The 16400-nt window shown below is 42.4% G+C and overlaps 1 protein-coding gene across 6 annotated transcripts in view; it reads left to right on the plus strand.

Annotated features, from left to right (window-relative positions):
• AFF3 (ALF transcription elongation factor 3) overlaps positions 1-16400 on the plus strand; it is a 598401-nt gene that overhangs the window by 384090 nt on the left and 197911 nt on the right. For all 6 annotated transcript variants that reach the window (XM_051842640.3, XM_089325977.1, XM_089325975.1 and 3 more), the window contains 2 exons: positions 242-322; positions 11686-11722. In XM_051842640.3, the coding sequence (XP_051698600.2) occupies positions 242-322; positions 11686-11722 (118 nt within the window). The remainder of the gene's footprint in view (positions 1-241; positions 323-11685; positions 11723-16400) is intronic.

Genomic DNA, 16400 nt, shown 5'->3' on the forward strand with positions numbered 1-16400 from the left:
GATGTCCTCTAGAGGGGAAATGAATGACCTCCAGTGTCCAGTGATTGGAATCTTTAGGGCTAGTGATTAAGGACCTCCAAGGGCCAGCCACACCTGTCCCTTCATTCAGTGGGTTGCTTTTAGCATGGGACCTGATGGTATTTAGCATCTGCATTCAAGGCACTGAGCAGGGGCTCAGTGATAATTCACAGTGGTCTCTGTGTCACAGTATTGTTTGTTTTTATCCTCTTCCCCGCTTTAGGAGATGACCTGGCTTCCACCACTTTCTGCTATTCAAGCACCTGGCAAAGTGGAACCAAGCAAATTTCCATTTCCAAATAAGGTGAGCTCCTGCAGCACTCAGGGGAGTACACTGTGCTCGTGTAGACATTTGTAGTGGACAGTGAGTTGACCATGAACTTTCCTTGCCTCTGCCCATAGTCCTAGCAGAGGCACATGAATTGGATCTGCAACAATTGCAAGCAAGTATTCATTCATCAAAGCAGGAGATCCGAGCCTGCAGTCTTGCTTCCTATCCTTCCATCCTCCTGGGCAAATTTTGATACTTACTGTAATCATTGTAGCGAAATACATTTGTGAAGTTGAAATGCACCTTGCAATCCTTGTTTACATTCGGTGTTTCCTGAAAAACTTATTAAATGAATGATATATGATAAAACTCAATGTCTTGGAAATGAAGACATGTAGTATTTAATTTCTCTTGGATATCCATTTTAAAGCTTAAAATATTTTCTAGATATTTTTAATATTTTAGAAAATATTTAAAAAATTTCTGTATTTTCTAAGGAAAAGCACACTAGAAAATCAGCCACAAACTGTGTTTCATTTATATGCAAACCTAGTAAGCTTTCTTTTAATTTCTTTTTAATCCTACAACTGACACATAATAGCATACTCATTATAAAAGATCAGGGCCGGCACCACGGCTCAATAGGCTAATCCTCTGCCTGCGGCGCTGGCACCTCGGGTTCTAGTTCTGGTCGGGGCGCCAGGTTCTAGTCCCGGTTGCCCCTCTTCCAGTCCAGCTCACTGCTGTGGCCCAGGAGTGCAGTGGAGGATGGCCCAGGTCCTTGGGCCCTGCACCCGTATGGGAGACCAGGAGAAGCACCTGGCTCCTGGCTTCGGATCAGCGTGGCGCGCCGGCTGCAGCAGCCATTGTGGGGTGAACCAATGGAAAAGGAAGACCTTTCTCTCTGTCTCTCTCTCTCACTGTCTACTCTGCCTGTCAAAAAAAAAAAAAAAAATCAGATTATGCAGATAGAAAGATAGCAAAATGTGAAGTCTGTGATATTCCCAGGCCAGAGTTTATTTCCCTACCCAGTGGTTACTATCAAGCTTTGATGTGTACCATTTCAGTCATTTTTCCTGGGCATTATGGAGAGATATGTGTATATTCAGCTTTCTAGATTTCCAAGCTCAGTTATTAAAATAATCACTTGTGACTGGTATCTCAGTGATAAATTCCATTCTAAAAGTTGATTTTGATTTCCCTTAACAAAATGTATTTGGAGTGATTTTCTCTATCCTTTTCAATAGCAGGACAATATTTTATGGTATGGATTTACCATAATATAGTAATTTAAGCTCCTTTGAGTGAATATTAAGCCTGTTGTCTGTTGTTATTACACACACTCTTAACAACCAACAGTTTTTGTGAATAATCTCCTACTGAATGTCTCTGGTAAGGATACCTAGAAGAGGAATTGTGGAGTTGGAGGCATCAGAAGCCACATTTACCTGTAGCTGTGTTTCAAGAGTGTTTTTTATGTGTCTCACCCAGTGATGAATATTATGATTGTTTTATCATTGTATCTGTATGATGGATGAAAAATTGATTTCACATTGCTTTCATTTGTATTTACCCAACTACCTTTAACCTTGAGCATTGGCCCTTTTTCCTGTACAAGTTACCCATTCATACATACGGCTAGTTTTAACAAGTGGGAATTCATATCTTAGCCATTTGTCTATTGTATAAGATGCAAATATTTTAGCACAATCTTATTTTTGTGCCTTTAATACTAGTGAAGCACTTAATTTTCATGTCACAGAAAGATCTTCCCTTCTCCAATGCTAACAATGTTCTCTAATTTATTCTGTTTTTTATAATGTTCTTTAGGCTTTTAAAAAGATTTTTCATGGACGATATGATTAAGAATTCTAGTTTTATTCTTTTCTATGGTTAGTAAATTTTTATAACACTATCAACGTATTAGCCCATTTTTCTCCTACTGGGTTGAAATAGGACTGTGTCAATAGCAGAGTTTCTCAGAAATACATAGTCTTGTTTCAGGATGCTGTGTTCTGTTTTTCAATATATGTGTTTCATTCTCTCCCAATACCTTTCTGTTTAAATCAGAGTCAACAAACTTTTTCGTTGAAGGTTCAGACAGTGAATAGTCAAGGCTTTGCAGACAGCTCCTGAATGAACGAGTGTGGCACCTCATTGGTGCAATTTCAGCCAGACCCCATATGAAACTTCGAGGCCCCCAGCCCCCTCAGTATGGGGAAATCAGGGTGGATGGTTTCTTCAGCACGGATGAGGTCTACACCTTCTTATTCATATTTATAGACATTACGTATTTGCACTCTTGATATGCTCTCGTATATACAGCATGGACACTGAGCTAAGTCAAATAAGCTGGACACAGAAGTTAAATACTACATGAGCTTGCTGCCATGTAGAATCTAAAACAGTCAAACTCATGAGTGCAGAGAATAGAGAGGGCTGGGGCGGGAGTAAGGGTGGTCAGGAGCTACATAGTTTCAGTTATATGAGGAGAAGAAATTCTGCAGATACAGGGTGCAGAAGCATAGCCACAGTTAAAAAACTGGGCTTTTAAAACAGAAAGTAAGTTAGAAGTATCTTATTTTGTACTCAGAACATACACTGTTATCATGTAGGACACATAATTTCAAATATAAATGAGAAATATGTGTTATTTGGGACTGCTATAGGAATTACTTGGAGCCATCTCTAGGCCTTTTTCCTAGGAAAAAGTAAGTGATTTTAGAAAGCAAGAATTTCATCATCTTTTTTGCAGAAAGATCATAATAGGTACTGACAAAGGCAGCAAGATCTCTTGTTCGTTTCCTTTCTAACGTAACAAATTGTCCCACACTTGGTGACTTCGGACAACACTGATTTACTGTCTTCCGAGTCTGGAGCTCAGAAGGCTGCTCAGTGTCACTGAACGTGTGGGCAGGGCTGTGCTGCTCCTGAAAGCTCGGGGGAAGGTTCCTTCTCTTGCCTTTCCCAGCTTCTAGGGACGTTCTTGTCCCTTGACTCACCACTCAGGTCATTCCAACCTGTTTCCTCGTGTCTTACCTTCTATGAATCTTTGCCTCCGTCTTTACCTTATGACTGTATTGGGCCAACCCACCTCAAAATCTAAAGTTTTAGTTTATTTATCTGAAATGTAGAATGCCACAGAGAGGGAGAGAAAGAGATCTTCACTCTCCGAATGGCCCCACAACAGCCAGGGCTGGTCCAGGCTGAAACCAGGAGCCAGGACCTCCATCCACGCCTCCCACGTGGGTGCAGGGGCCCAGGGACTTGGACCATCTTCTGCTGCTTTCCCAGGCCATGGCAGAGAGCTGGATCAGAGGTTGAGCAGCTGGTACTCAAAGTGGTGTAATTATATGGGCTGCTGGCTGACTTAACCCACTGTGCCACAGCACTGACCCTGAAAAATCATACATCAGTCACACCTGGAATCCCATTGGCAAGTACACAATCACAGTCCTGGGAAGTAAGACACAGACATTCTTGGGGGCTGCTGGTATTTGCCTGCTGTGAGGGAGGTTACCGATTTCCACACGGAGTGGCCTCTTTTCACCTGTATCTCAGCAAATTGGTATTCTGACAGCTGGACATTGCGGTTCATTAAGTGGACTGCAAATGGGTGCCATTACCATTACCACTGGTGTGTTGGAGCTGGAGTTGTTTATGGAATCTGATGGACAGATCTGCAAAATGACTAATAAACAATGAAATTAAGTTCTTATTAAGATTAAGGGGGCCATCTGACCTTGGCAGGGAAGTCGATTTAACTGCATTCCGAGTTACCAGTGCCACTAAATTAATTAGCTAAATAAATACTTCCGTGAATTCCCTCCTTTTGTCCGCGTATTGAAGGACATAATATATAGTAAAGTCGATCGATAATGAACTTGGCTATTTTTTTTTCCTCTGAGGAATTCATTTAAAGTCACAATTCCCTAGACAAACACTACCAGCATTTCTTCCTCATCCTTCAAATCTCAGAAGTAATTGAATTTGGTAAAGAAAAGAATGCCGAGTCTCTTAAATGGGCTGCCATTATCAGGTATTTCAACCAAGGAAGAAAATGAATTTGCTCTGCCCTTTGGTTTTCATTTCCACAGCAATCTCACAGGGGTGGAAATGCAAATATGAGGACGCTTCAGAAACTTTGTGAGAAATGGCATTACAAGGAAAGTTTATTTGGGTGCAGAAAAAATGTAAAGTCAGACATATTTTTTCATAATATACGTTTTCAATAAACGTTTTGAGGTCCCCTCATAAGGAAGTCAGAATTCTAAAACATCTTGTGTCCTCAAGAAGGTATTATGTCCCACCCCTTAGCATTTCACTGTCACTGGGGAGTGGTCACCAGTGCTGAACCTGGTGGGATCTGACCTGGTCTGAGGCTGCTGTTGGTGACTGACTTTTAAAGCCTTAGGCAGACTCTTCTAGCATCATTCCAGAAAGCAGAATCCTCTTGCCTTTGTCTGTGTGCACTGGGGTGAGAGTGAAAGCCAAGCGCTTCCAAGTTGGACAGTTGATTATGCTTCTCTCTCTTTAAACGTGTACATTAATTACAAATTATATATATATATATATATCAACTCTTTTGTGCTTTATAGAAAAAGAATGAGATGAAAGTGGTTGGTGAGGGGGAGAGAAACTCAGCCAAATCAAGCAGTTTTGCTGTAGTGTTTAGATTCCCATGGAGGTCTGGAATTTACATTTGCTGCCTTCTGTATTTGTGGTGATGGACTGATAGACAAGCAAGGAGAGGTATGAGTAGAGGCATCCTCCAGTGGTTCCAAAAAGCATTTCTGAGTATCCCCCCTCACAGCATAAATGCACTCCTCCAAGAGAACCCTGACTAGAAAGCTACTGTATGTCACCAACCTAGGGTGCACGTCTTCTCACATTTTAGCATCCCAGAAATCGAGATTTGTGTTAGGGCTGATGGCATCTTACAGTTGATTGAGAACAGTTTTCTTTCATGGCAGTATGCAAGAGTATTGCAGCCTCATGTGATTGGGAAGGCGGGTTACGTTTGATGAAATACGGTATTTGTTATGGTGGGTGCTTCAGTGCAGGGCTTTCTCACATACCAGTATGCCTAGAGGCTTCTGTCTTAAGCAAAATGATTGCTATGAACGATACTGCTCAGCTCAATAGCACAATTAATAACGGGCATTGTGAGATAACAGGTTAAGCTACTGCTTTGGACCCTGCATCCCATATTGGGGTACCAATTTGAGGCCTGGCTACTGGGAACTTCCAAACCAGCTTCCTGCTAATGTACCTGAGAGATAGTGGATGAAGGCCCAGTGCTTCGGTTCCCTCTCTTTTTCCTTCCCTCTTTAACTTCCCTCTCCCTCTCTGCTATCAGTCCCTCTCCCTCACTCTTTTCATCTCCCTCTCTGAGTCTCTGCTTTTCAAATAAAGAAATAAATCTTACAGAAATTGTAGCATCCCCATGTGTCAACAAATAGTTTAGGAGTAAGACTTCAGGATTTAAAGATAGAGAAGCATATGAATTCCTGTCTGTAGGTTGTACCCTAAATCACCTGAAGTGGTTCTTTGTGTACTTGACTGTCAGAATATATACGTGTGAGGAATTATGGGGCAACCCAAAAGCAGCAGATTAGCTTTGGAAGTCTTGAAATGGGGTGGTAGGCAGCTGCTTTTTTTTTTTTTCTAAGATTAATTTATTGATTTGAAAGGCAAAGTTACAGAGGCGGAGATAGAGAGAGAGGTCTTCTATCCGCTGGTTCACTCCCCAAGTAGCCACAATGGCTGGAGCTGTGCCAATCTGAAGCCAGGAGTCAGGAGCTTCCTCTGGGTCTCCCACATGGGTGCGGGGGCCCTAGGACTTGGACCATCTTCTACTGCTTTTCCATGCCATAGCAGGGAGCTGGGTCAGAAGTGGAGCAGCCGGGACTCGAACTGGCACCTATATGGGATGCCAGCACTGCAGGCGGGGGCTTTACCAGCCCCAACAGCTACTTTTTTCTTTTTTTATACTTTTTTTTTTTTTTTGACAGGCAGAGTGGACAGTGAGAGAGAGAGACAGAGAGAAAGGTCTTCCTTTGCCGTTGGTTCACCCTCCAATGGCCGCCGCAGCCGGCGCACTGCGGCCAGTGCCCCGTGCTGATCCGATGGCAGGAGCCAGGTGCTTTTCCTGGTCTCCCATGGGGTTCAGGGCCCAAGGACTTGGGCCATCCTCCACTGCACTCCCTGGCCACAGCAGAGAGCTGGCCTGGAAGAGGGGGCAACCAGGACAGAATCCGGCGCCCTGACCAGGACTAGAACCTGGGGTGGCCAGCGCCGCAGGTGGAGGATTAGCCTAGTGAGCTGCGGCGCCAACCATAATTTTTTTTAGAATATTCTCTAATGAGTAGATGATGTTATAAAGCCATCCTTGGGTCAAGATGCTAAAAAGAGTAGCATTCTTTTTATGATATATAATATTGAGTTATTTACTTCAGAGATGCACAGTTTATGTTCTGTCATTTATACATCAATAAAGCTTTTCTTTAAGGAACCAATAAAAATAAGCCATGGTTGAAAACATGGATGGTGGGAGCTGTGACACAGTGCATGAAGATGTAGACACAGCTAAATCTTCCTGAGACTGCAGAAGATTCCCAAGAACAAGTAGCCCTTGTGGTGCTCCCTTGTGCAGAGCCCTGAAGGGAAAGGAGTTTGCCAAGCAGAGAACAGTGCATTCCAAGCCAAGGGACGAGGACAGGACGCACAGGCACAGAGCACTCCTGCGCTGGTCATGACCTCACTTTCAGCCCTAGGTTATAATAACTTGTACACGTGTTGCTACCACTCGTGACTTGGTGGAACCTTCTGGAACCCATGAAGAGCCTCGTAGGGAACCTTGCCAGCCTCGTGAGCTACTCCCAGAGGAGTCCGAAATGGACATGTCCGAAGGGGCTACTTACAGAAGCCCTTGGCAGGGGAACAGGAGGCCTTTGGGACAGAAGCCATAGGCATGAGGGTGTCAGGAGAGGGGGCTGGGTGAGAGCTATGACACCAGAAAGGACCTCCGTGCTTGGGCCCTTCTGAGGATGGAGCCTTTGTCTCCTTCTCCTGTGAGCCCAGCGTGGCTCTGGTTCTGGGAAGAATGAAGGACCCACATCCTCTGTGGGAGCCTCCCACTGGGGAGCAGAGATTTGTAGCTCCTTGGATTTCAGGATAGCCCCTGACTACGGTGGGCCTTGGTTCTTATCTCCCTCCATGTTAGAAAGAATTCAAGGAGGGGACATAGAAGTGAACAGGAAAGCAAGATTTATTCAAAGGCCAATAGAAAGCATATGCTCAGGAGGGAGTCCAGGCAACCTCATGGGAGAGTAATGCAATTAGCTAAGCTTGAGGTCTTCCTTTTACACCTAGGGTGTGGTGCCTGGGGCAAAGCTGAATTGAATATTCAAAAGAGGCGGAGTTTGGGGCAGGACTTGAGTACCATTCATTTCTTTACCCCTTTTTTGGCAAGCTCAAAAGCGCCATGTGCAAAATGCGTGATAGGAATGCCAGATTCAGGTGCATGATGGGAGTGGGTGATTTATCACAGGCACCCAGCCTGCAGCCATATGGGCCATTTCTGGCCTGGGCAACTCCTGCAGCTGCAGCTGCATCTGCATGGAAGTGGGTGGGGTTTGGGCAGTGCCCGTGGGGCCATGGCACAGGTGCTGGTAGTCCTCTTTTCCTCTTTGCTGTATTGCTTGGGTATGGCAGGACTCCGAGATGTAGCAGCCAATGGACCCAGGTTTGGCCAGCAGATACCTTATCAGTGAGGATGGTGTCCTGTGGTTTGGAACTGGGACGCAGGCTCATCAGGTAATTGATGCCTCCAAGAACAGACTGGCAAAGGTCTGGCCACGTTTCAGTAGGAATGATGATGGGACAGCATTTTCCTTCAGAGTGAGGTTACAGTGAATCATCCTGAGCTGGCATTTGTCCATTCTGGGCACCACCCAGAGACATTAGCTGGAAACCCAAGATTACATTGCAGGCACAGTGATATTTTATATTATATATATGTATATATGTATATATACACACATATATTATATATAATAATTATACTATTATATATCATATTATATAATAATACATCATCTATAATATTAGTATATGTGTTATATAATATATATAATGTATATATTGCAATAACTGCTGTAACCATTCTCTTCCTATCTTCCCTTCCTGCACAAAACAGAAATCTTAAGAATCTCTAATGACATGGGTGTTTCAGTTAAAATTGGAAGCTTGCTGTCTATGAAATACGTGGTCTTACAGTGTCTAATCATACTGCAGGTTGTATGTCAGCTCACCTTTGGCTCTCTGCTGTAAATGTACAGTCAGCAGTCATCATCCAGGTTTTTAGGATGCATTAAGAAATTTTAAAGTTCCATTTCCCCTTTGTGTCAGCAGGCTCTTAGGAAAAAACCCCCACTGTTGCTGCTTGTTTTGAAGAATCAGCATAATACTGGTCACTGTCTCAGTTGCCATTCCTGTCAGTTTGTTGGCAAGTGAGTCTTCCCTTCTATAGGACTCGATGCATCCAAAGGGCCAACATCTGAGACAGCATAGAGGCATTAAGTAAATGCATCCCAAAATGTTTTTCAGGTCCACAATTAAAACTAATTAAGTGAAATTAGGTCTGTTTGAGGGTTTTACTGTGGACATACTCTTTGTATCAGTATCCATTCAAAATAGATCAAAGTCATTTTTGTAATATTGTAGCCCACCATTGCAGGAACAATATGTCATCTTCATGTAACTATTTCCAAAAGCTGAATCTCAGAGTGAGCTTTGAGCGTTTTCTTTTTCTTTAGACCAACATTGAAGAGATTTATTAGACATCTCTGTAGGACTCAGTCTGCTTTATTGGATGGGAATCCCTTCCCTCCCACTTGCCCTACCCAACCCCTACCCACCAGCCTGGATTTTATACTTTTCCAATGGAAGCATTTTTAAACCAGACATCATTACTTGTATTTGAACATGCCACAAGGCACATTAAATAACATCCTTTGGCCCATAACAACTATGTTTGTGGAGCAAAATTCAGGTAACGTATGTTAAGCCATGTGATAGAAGTAAAGCTCATTTCATTGGATTTTTGTTCTACACACCAGAACTATAAAGGAGGTTTCCTGGATTTTAAGTGCTGCTATTTCCTTCTTTTTACATTTCCACCAGCTCAATTCATTCTTTTATAACTCTCCCTCCTATTTCATGATAAATAATTTTGCAAAGGAAGAGAATGTAATTTCTCAAGTTTGTTTTAATGCAAATAAAGTCAGGTTCAATTTCTATTTACCGATGTAGTAATTAAACTAAAAATACTGTGCAGCACAGGCTTTATGCCATTGCAGATATGTCTGTAGTAGTCTTCTCATCAGCGGGGTGAGATTCACAGCAGTTGTTCGATAGAGTGTTTGGTGAGACGGTGCCTCAGCCACAGAGGTGCACCGGGAGTAAAGGTACCTCCAAAGAGAAGTGAGTTAGATTAAAAGTCAGTAGTAGGTGAGAAGAAAACATTTTTAAACAAAAAAATGATAAAAACAAGAAAATAATATGTGGTGAACATTGTGACACAGCAGGCTAAGCTGTCTTTTGGGACACCCACATCTCATGTCTGAGGGCTGGTTTGAGTCCTGGCTACTCTGCTTCCAAAAGTCTAGCTTCCTACTCAAATGCCTGGGAAGGCAGTGGATGATGACCCAAGTTGAAGGCCAGGAGAGAGTTCTTCTCTCTCTCTCTCTCTTTCTAAATAAATCAATTCATCTTTTTTAAAAGTCAGTAATATGTGAATCAGTGACTTAAATACAACTAAAACCATAAACCTCCTAGAAGAAAACAGAGTTAAATATTTATGACCTTGGATTTGGCAGTGGGTTCTTAGCTAGGACACCAAAATCATGAGCAACAAAAGAAAAATTGCATAAATGAAACTGTATCAAATTTAAAATGTTTTTGCATCAAAAAACATCAGTAAAACATAATGGCATAAATATTTCCACATCACCGATCTGTAAGGGCATAGTATCCAGATATATAAACAACTCTTTCAACTCAACAACAAAACGACCAACAATTTTTTAATGGTAAAGTAATCCAATGCGTATTTCTACCCCCCCCTCAAAAAAAAAGGATGTAGAAATGACCACCAGGGGCCAGCACTGTGTCTCACTTGGTTAATCCTCTGCCTGCAGCGCTGACATCCCATATGGGTGCCAGGTTCTAGTCCCGGTTGCTCCTTTTCCAGTCCAGCTCTCTGCTGTGGCCTTGGAGGGCAGTGGAGGATGGTCCAAGTGATTGGACTCCTGCACCCGCATGGGAGACCAGAAAGAAGCACCTGGCTCCTGGCTTTTGATCGGCACAGCACCAGCTGTAGCAGCCATTTAGGGGGTGAACCAATGGAAGGAAGACCTTTCTCTCTGTCTCTCTCACTAACTCTACCTGTCAAATAAATTAAAAAAAAAAAAAAAGAAATGACCACCAAACACATGAAAAGATACTTGATATCATTAGTTATTAGGGAAATACAAATCAGAACCACAATGAGACACCCACAAGGATGTCTGTAATTATTTTTAATGGAAAATAACATGCATTGGTAAGGATGTGGAAATATTGGGCCCCTCATGCATCGTTGGTAGGAACGCGACATGGTTCCTCAGATGGGTTAGCATAGACTTGCTACAGTCCCTGAAACACAGCTCAAACAAGCACCTGTGCATGCGTGTTTGCAGCAGCGCTGTTCACAGGATCCAAAAGGTGGAAACTGCACAACTGCCCAACAGCAGGTGCACACGTAGGTGGTTGCTTATACACACAGTGGGATATTATGCAGCCATTAAAAGGAATGAACTGCTAACTGCCACGTGGGTGAACTCCGAAACATGCTGAGTGAAAAGGTCACATGCTGTATGATTCTGTGTGTATGAAATATACGATACAGAAGTTCTGTTGAGACGGATGGAAATTGGTGGTTACAGGAGGAGAAGAGGGCAGAGGAGAGTGGTGAAGGGAGCAACACTGCTTAGTGGGTAATGAGTTTTACTTTGGAGTGATGGGAGTGTTGTAAAACTAAGTGGAGGTGGTCGTTGTCCAACCTTATGAATATACTAAATGGCACTGAATTGTTCACTTTAAAGTGGCTAAGCTGATGTTACATGTGCTTTATCTCAACACAAAACAAGGCAATAATAAAAAGTTGAAAGTGACCGTGAACTCTGTCCTGAGATCTTCTTAACGAGCACATTTGTGTAAATGTTTCTCAAGACAGTAGCTGCCTGAGATTATGAGCAGCAAATTGATTCTGAATGATCAGTATGTATCCCGTGTTCAACTTGGGTTTGGAACATCGAAATAAGATAATTAATTGGTATTTCTTGTTCTTTTAGGACTCTCAGCTTTTATCCTCCGGACACAATAATCCAAGTAAGAAATGCTTTTCTTCTACAGCTTCCTATGGGAGAAGGGGGAAATCCGAGGGCAGAGGAGGGAAGAGTAGGGTTTAAGAAATTCACTTTAAAAATCAAGTGGGGAAAAAGGAGGCCATTTGTTTAAGTACCACCCAAGTGAATGCGAAAGCTGCATAGTGATTTTGTGTGCTCCTATTCAGGGAATGAGGGTCAAAAAAATATTATGTCTTAAAGTGCTCCTAGGAAAAAGAAACATTAAGTTTTTTTATGGTTGGGTCCTAGTCTATGTAGAGGGGAAAAAATTTTTAAGGCAAATAATGAGTTGTCTAAAAGAAAATGAGTAGGCAATGAAAACCAATCAATCAGAAGACCTCAAGATAAATGGCCTTGGAATCCATGAAGAAAAGTTAACAGCTGGCTTGGTATGTGTATGCCCTCTTCCAGAAATAGACAAGACCAAGAAGGAATTTTCTCATTGAGTAGATGGGCTTTGTGGTCAAAGAGAGGGAATGTTTGCATTCCATGAAGTAGTAGTTGGCACTACTATTAATGTTGTCTTGAGCTTTCAAAGTACATTAGCTACCCTGCTCATTGTCCTACAAAGCCCACTCACGAAGAGTGGATTTTGTTGGTCTCATGAGCCGCCAGTGAGCTGAGAGCAGCCCTGGGCACTTCCAAGTCTGTGTTTGAAGATGAAGGCCACCCTGAGCCAGGCGATGTGTCTGTGACACAGAGGCTCCCCACTGGGCATCCATGATGCAAAAAGATTGGGGAAGAAGGATGCCCACATGACTGCATTGGGAAGCCCCAGAATTGTCATGCGCAGCTGGAGGTCAGTGCAGGCAATGATGGCACAGAGATGCTTTCCAGTGTCCCTTGATTACCCTTCTTTCTGTTGCGATTTGCTGTGTGCACAGGCACCAGAGTGGAAGCAAAATACCAAGGAAAATGAAATCTGAAAAAAAAAAAAGTATTAGTAGGAAAAGGAATCAGAAGAAATGCTTAGTTAACTCCACATCATGGGCAGGCATCAGCGTCATTTGCCAGAGACTAGAACATTCTGAACAGTGGCCAGTGCTTTCCTCACTGTCTTTCATCATTTGAATTGAAAGCATTCATGGTCAAGAGAAGATACAAGCGTACTTCAAAAAGATCATGGAAAAAGGGAATTGATGTGTTTGTTTTGATGCAAAAAAAACCCTGAATTTAACAGTTTTTTGTATGAACCTTTTTGAAGTCTTTTCCTGTGCATGAATTTCAGAGTTGTTTTGTACCAAAATAAACTTATTCTTTAATTCCACTTGCACAAACTTTTTGAAGTACCCTGTATAGTAGGTGAATAAATGTACCTTCTCTCCCCTTGAGTTTTTGTTGGAAAGAAGGGTGAAGGAAACAGTAATTCAGTGTCTACTGAGGACCAGTGTCTTCACATACATTATTCACAAAATCCTCACAATAGCTGTATGAGGTCGCATTATGTTCTTAGTTTTACCCATGAAGAAAAGAAAAGCCTGAGGTTAATAACTTGCCCAAGGTCACATAGCTAAAAAGAGATGGGTTGAGGGTGGGTGTTTGGCCTCGGAGATAAGATGCTTGTTGGGATATCCATATCCCACATCAGAGTGCCAGGATTCACATCCCAGCTCTGCTCTGGGTTCCAGCTACCCACCAGTGTGCACCCTGGAAGGCAGCAGGTGATAGCTCACGGAATTGGGTCCCTGACACCTTTGTAGGAGACCTCATTTCAGTTTCGGACTCTCAGCTTTGGCCAGGCCCATTCCCAACTATTGCAGGTTATTTGGAGAATGAGCCAGCAGACGGGTGTTCTGTGTCTTTCGGTATGTCAAATAAATCTAAATGTTTAAAGATATTTCTGAAGTGACCCATGGGGTTTGAATTCAGGGATCTCTATCCTGAAGACACAGATTTCCATCTCACCATGTCGACTAACGAGAAGGTTGCCTCCGTCTCTCCCCATTGTGAGATAGAATTGTTTTCCGAAACTATGTACTGTGGCTTTGCTGTGCATTTTGCACATTTTTATTGCCTGTCATAAGAAGTATGCATAGGGCAATTTTGATTTTGTGAAAACAGACCCATGTTGTGTGCAACATGATGTGGCAGTTCCCCAGTGTGGGCAAAACCCTCTGGCGTTTCATGGTCCAGGAAAGGTTTCAGTTGGGAGAATGGGTTTGTTTTTATTTATTTTTTTTTTTCAAATAACTCTTGCCTGCAAAGGCAAGCACATTTATAAAAAGATAATACCCCTACCTAAAAACCTAAGCATTTTCTGCACATTTGAAAGTGCTGGAGACCTGATCCTACAAGCATTTCCTGTGCTGTTTTGCTTTAGAAGCCTGACTCTAGGATAAACATTAGGAAGCAGAGAAAGACTGAACTTCAGAAAAACCAAACACACAAAGTTTGAGTGTGTGTGCATCTATATGTGTGTGTGTATGTATATGTGTATATGTGTGTATATGTACATGTGTGTATTGTGTACATATATGTACATGTGCACAAGTATGTGTTTGTGCAGGTGTGCTTATGTACATGTGTGTACGTGTGTGTTCATGTTTGTGGGGTGTTTATTTGAGTATATACGTGTGTGTGTGTGTGTGTGTGTGTGTGTGAATTGGCTACTGACTCTTACTGCTTTAGGTCAGTGCTAAAAATGTTATATAAACTCAGAGAAAAGAGCGTATAAATTAACCAAAAAATGATTTTCAATCCAAATATTTTCAAAGGTTGGCCATCATTTTGCTGAATTACTGACCTGTTGAACTTAGTATTAAAAAATGAAAGCTTTCTGATTGTTGAGAAGCTTAAACATCAGAAAGATGATTTATGTCTACATTTGGACAGTTCCAAAAGTGTACTTTTTTGGGTAGTAGACCACGCTAATGTACTTCATCCTTCCTTTTAGAATCTCCACTTAGTAATCACAAAGCTATCACAACAGGGTGGGCATTTAGCCTAGCATTCAAGATGCTGTTAAGATGCCTGTGTCCCATATCAGAGAACATGGGTTCAACATGAACCTCCAGCTTCAGACTCCAGCCTCTTCTCCAATAATCGTGTTCCTGCAATGCACCTGGAAACCTGGATTGAGTCCCCAGCTCTCTGCTTCAGCTCAGCCTAGTCTTGGCTGCTGTGGGCATTTGGGAAGTGAAATCGGTGGATGGGAGCTGGGGTAGGGGACTGGCAGTGGGGATGGGTACATCTATTTCTCTATTCTCTGCCTCTGAAATAGATGAACAAGTAATTTTTAAAATGCTATCCAAGTGGCTATAAATCTATGCTAGCACTGAGACCAGGACCAAATGCCATGAGCAAACCAGGAATCCAGTTGAGATTCTGGAAAATAGGAAGTAGATAGGACCTTTCTCAAAAATAATTCTGAGCATGGAGACACATGCCCAACACAAGAGGAAAGAGTCAAACAAACAAGAACAAGCCAGAGTGGTGGTGGGGTCAGCCCATAGGAGCGCCAGGAGAGACCCCACAGGGAACAGGTGTGGACTGTAGCAGCGTCGGGAACACCTGACCCATTCCTCCTCCGGAGACCCTTCTACCCCTCTCCTAGCTGATTCTCATGAGAACTCTAAGCTTGATTTCCCCTTCAAGAAACCCAAAAGCTAAAAGTCTCAGGAAAATTTGCTGGAAAGTAAACACTTGACTACAACTCCCTCGATGGAAACGGATTACGTAAGACAGAAATAGAATGGATTCCAAGATATTGCCCAATCATAAAAATAGACATGAATGAAAAGTGAAAACCCTACCAATTAATTCTGAGGAAGTTAAGAATATAAGATGAATCAGGGTCTATGGGAAAATAGGATGACATAAGTGAAATTAAGTTAGTAATTTAAACAAATGGAATGAGTGATTTAATAACAAGCATTGTGAAGGTGGATTAAAAATAAAACTCCCACTCTGTGCTATTTATGAAAAATTCCAATTTTTGCATTCCACAAGGACTTTATAATAGTTAGATTATCCTGCAATCATTGTACATACTTATGGGACATAGTGAGATATTTCAAGTCATGGCTAGAGGAAGAAGAATCAACTTTTTCTCAAGGGGAAATTAACAATTATACCCATATCGGAGAGCTGTTTTGAACCCCAACTTCTCCACTTCCAAACCAGTTCCTACCAGTGTGCCTGGGAGGTAACAGGTGATGATCCAAGTACTGGGGTCCCTGCCACCCATGTGGAAGACCCAGATGGAGTTTCTGGCTACTGGCTTCAACCTGGGCCAGCCCTGGCTATTGTGGTCATTTGGGGAGTGAACCACAGATGGACGATTCTCTGTCCCTCCCTCTCTCTTTCCCTTTTAGTCTGCTTTTCAAATAAAAAGTAAGTAAGTAAGTAAATCTTAAAAAAGAAACTCTACTCTCCCAAAGCAATGCACTTCCTATTTTACTGGGAGAAGAGAGAGTTTGGGCTCCTAGTTTTTTCCTGGAGGCCTCGTTTCTCTTGCCTTCCACTCAATATACCCAATCCATGTAAGTTGAGAAACTTCTTTGCAAAGTATGTTGGACAATCAATCCATGTGCTGAAACAGGAAATTCACACCAATTCCTTTTGTTAACCAACATGGGTTTTTTTTTCCCCCCTCTAAAGATTTATTTATTTATTTGAATGGCAGAGTTGGAAACAGAGGGAGATACAGACACAGAGAGATC

Source organism: Oryctolagus cuniculus, chromosome 2 (assembly GCF_051225735.1).
Source record: "Oryctolagus cuniculus isolate XC-2025 breed Fujian yellow rabbit chromosome 2, ASM5122573v1, whole genome shotgun sequence".
Lineage (NCBI taxonomy): Eukaryota > Metazoa > Chordata > Mammalia > Lagomorpha > Leporidae > Oryctolagus > Oryctolagus cuniculus.